Genomic DNA, 3,516 nt, shown 5'->3' with positions numbered 1-3,516 from the left:
ATGGTTCTCCCTCAAAGGCTTCAACAATGACTTGTACAATTCTCCTGAGCCGCCTGTATTAAAGTAGAAGCTGTTTACATCCGCGGTCTTGTGGTCGAGGCGTGGAAAGAGGCAGACGGTTGCAATAAACTCACTCCTGATTGGCGACAGTCCTTCCTGTAGATTCCATGACTCAGCTATGACTCAGACCAATCGCTGAAGATTGTTTGCAAATGGCGATATCCGTTTCAGGAATTGACGGTGAAAGCGGCGGCCTACTTTCGCGAGGAGAGGAGGTAATGCATTTTCAATGGGGGACTTCATAGCTCGCTCTGTCCATTGTTTTTACAGTCTATGGTTGCTCCTCGCTTTGCTTTTTAAGTAGTTCTGAAATCAGTCCTACAGGTTGTTGTCAAATATGTCATTGTATCTCTCTTGCTTCCTTTAAACTTTTTACTTTATTTAGAGTGCTTCCAGTGGTCTTTTAACATATATTTTCTGGAGCATACATCCCCGTTTTGTAATTTAGCCTGGGGTGTGACTTAAACTGAAGTGTGACTTATTTGTGTATGTGTTTAAAAAAAAAAAACATAAAAAGACTCATATAATCGCTATTATTCCACCAACAACCGACTACCTTTTAGTAGTTGTTTCTGCTAACAGCCGCTAGAGGGTGCTGTTTGTTTATCATTATTTCTCCAAAATAACCTAAGAAACCTTTATAAATGCTAAAATAGTCCAAAAAGTTAGCAGGATGACATTATAACTTTCAACTTTACTACACTCTGACTCCATATGAAATAAAGTAACGACTAATCAACACTATTTTAATAGTTGATTAATCGTGGATTGGTCGACTAATCGTGGCGGCCCTACAATGAAGACATACATCAAATTCAGAACTGGAGCGGAGGAGGGAGACTTTTTTTCCCCAATCATGGCAGTTGCTGCATCACGAATTTCTACTTTCTTTCATCTGTTCCTGATCCAACTCAATTTTAGTACTGAGAAATGCAGTTTAATATTGTCCAGTTCTGGGTTAACGAGACTGCACACACGTCAGCAGCTCTGGCAGCATTTTAATATGTCTTAAAACTTGATTCATCAGTCCGGGAAAAACTGATGATGTGGTATTGGTACTGCATCCCCACTATGTTCCAAGTTTCTGTTGTTTCTGATACCATCTGGCGTTTCGGCCACCGCAATAATACAGAACCTTCTGGCTATTTGAACAAAATTTTATTTTTTAGCTGTCAATTATCACTTTTAAACAGACATTTTGGATATATTTTTGAAACCAACTTAACTGCTCATATAAACTCAAAATATTAATACAAGGATGAACTTTTACGTTAAAAAATTGCACAAAAGTAGCTTTTTACCTGAAAAAATAAAAGAAATATAAAGAACATTTGATTTGTGGATTTGATTATTCAATAATTTATTATCTTATTAAAGTTTGATTCGGTGTTGCTTTTTCTTTTTTTAACAAATTGATTTGAATTTACTGCAGCTTTATTTGATAGTGGATTTATTCAGTCAAGAGGAAATGTTGTCAAATGTTGTGTTTTTCTTTTGTTTATGTGTCCTTGCAGATCTTCCTCAGCATCCGAGTAACCAGGAGAGAAGCTCCAGTGTGGAGCAGGATGAACAAGAGGAACCAGAACCTCCACTGACTAAAGAGGACCAAGAGGAACCAGAACCATCTCATGTTAAAGAGGAACTGGACGAGCAAGAGGAACAGGAATTGCCTCAAATTAAAGAGGAGCCAGAGGAGCTCTGCATCGGTCAGGATGAAGAGCACTTTGATCTGAAGCAGGAGACGGAAACCTTGATGGAGATTCCTACATTTGAGGAAAATGAGCTCAATGAAGCAGATCTAAGCAATCCGTGGAGCTTTAATGTAACTGATGGTCAGGGTGAAGAAGGAAGCCATTATGAAGAATCAACTACAGATGAAGAGACAGAGCCAGAAAACAGAGATCAAAGAAAGAGAAAAGACAGAAGTCATGTCCTAAGTGTGGACATCTCTCACATTTTAGAGAGTCAGTTTGATATTAAAACAGAGGAACTGTCAGAACAAGAGATCTATGGAGAAACATCCAGAAAAAAATCACCAACCAAAACATGTGAAAGAGACAGGAAAATGGAGAAATACTTTTGTCTACAGTGTGGGAGGAGTTGTACAACTGCTCGAGGTTTGAGGCGTCACATAAGAACCCACACAGGAGAAAGGCCTTTTTCATGTAAAGTATGTGGCAAAACGTTCAGCCGTAATTATCATCTCACACGACACATGTTGACTCATTCAGGAGAAAAGCCTTTTTCCTGTATAGAATGCCATCAGAGTTTCAAACAGAGTTCCGTTCTCGTAAGTCACATGTTAACTCATTCAGACGAAAACCTATTTTCCTGTCTGGTGTGCCATAAAACCTTCAGGCGTAGTTTTCATCTCAAATGTCACATGTTAACTCACACAGGAGAAAAGCGATTTTTCTGTACACAATGCGATAAAAGTTTCAGGTATAGTTCCAGTCTGACGCGTCACATCTTAACTCACACAGGAGAAAGGCCTTTTTCTTGTACTGAATGCAACAAAAGTTTCAGTCGAAATTATAACCTTAAATACCACATGTTATCTCATACACAGAAGAAAAGTTCCTGTGCCCCCTAACATTATTCCTAATAAACATGGTCCTACAAGAAGAAATTAATTTTGTTTCTTCAAATGCATTTCAGAGCACGCTTCGCTACTATTCAAGTGTACATAGTTATAAAGAGAAGTATCTTTTTTATTTTTTAATACATTTGATCTTTAGCTGTTTCTGAAGCCCTGAAGTTTTTAGTTGTCATCTAATAGTAAAAAGGTACGGGTTCAAATCCTAGCTGTCTTCCTTCTGTTTATTAGAATTAGCATCTTCTCTGCGTATTTATCTCTCCTTAAAAGGTTAGCTTCTGATTCTAAAATTGTCCCTTTGGTGTGTATGTTCCTATGTGCGTTTTTTTGTCTCTGTGGCCCTGAAATGATCTGTCAAACTGTCGAGGGGGTCTTGACCCTCTCCAGTAGCTCAGTATGCTCCAGTGACCCTTAACAGGAACTAGCAGTTATAGAAAATGGATGAATGAATGAACTATATTTATTGTGTTTCTTTCTCAGAGCTGATTTTTGTATTATGTTGTAATACCTGAAAAAATAAAAAAAAGCTGAATTTGTTGGCCTTGTTATTAGTATTTTTTTTCAAACCACTTCAATCTATAAGTTGTATTAAGTCGTATATCACTCAATCAATATCTTCTGGTTAGCTAAGTTTAGTCTAGACAAGGTGTTGGTAACGTTAGGCTCTCATGTTGAGGGTGGCCCCCTCGTGCCAAAGACTGACACCTCCACACTCATCACTTCATGTTTTCCGTGGATTCCCTGAGCATGTGCACAAATTGATCTGTCCAAATGCAGTTCTGTTGTTTCTGTTAAATCGTTATGGAGAGATGGTAAAGCTGCTGCTGTCTCAGTTTGGGCCTCGTCTTTAGTGTTACATA

General features: G+C 38.3%; 1 protein-coding gene across 1 annotated transcript; it reads left to right on the top strand.

The window, feature by feature from the left end:
* Positions 1–1,513: 1,513 nt before the first annotated feature.
* LOC118598517 (zinc finger protein 37-like) lies at positions 1,514–2,556 on the top strand (the record flags this gene model as incomplete). The annotated part of the gene is given in 1 exon segment (XM_036211262.1): positions 1,514–2,556. A coding segment is annotated over 1 exon segment (1,028 nt), but the record flags the coding sequence as incomplete, so codon positions are not given.
* Positions 2,557–3,516: the final 960 nt, after the last annotated feature.

The sequence above is a fragment of the Oryzias melastigma genome, unplaced genomic scaffold (assembly GCF_002922805.2).
Source record: "Oryzias melastigma strain HK-1 unplaced genomic scaffold, ASM292280v2 sc01739, whole genome shotgun sequence".
NCBI lineage: Eukaryota > Metazoa > Chordata > Actinopteri > Beloniformes > Adrianichthyidae > Oryzias > Oryzias melastigma.
Note: the sequence above shows the minus strand (reverse complement) of the source record. Positions and strands in the feature narration are given on the sequence as shown.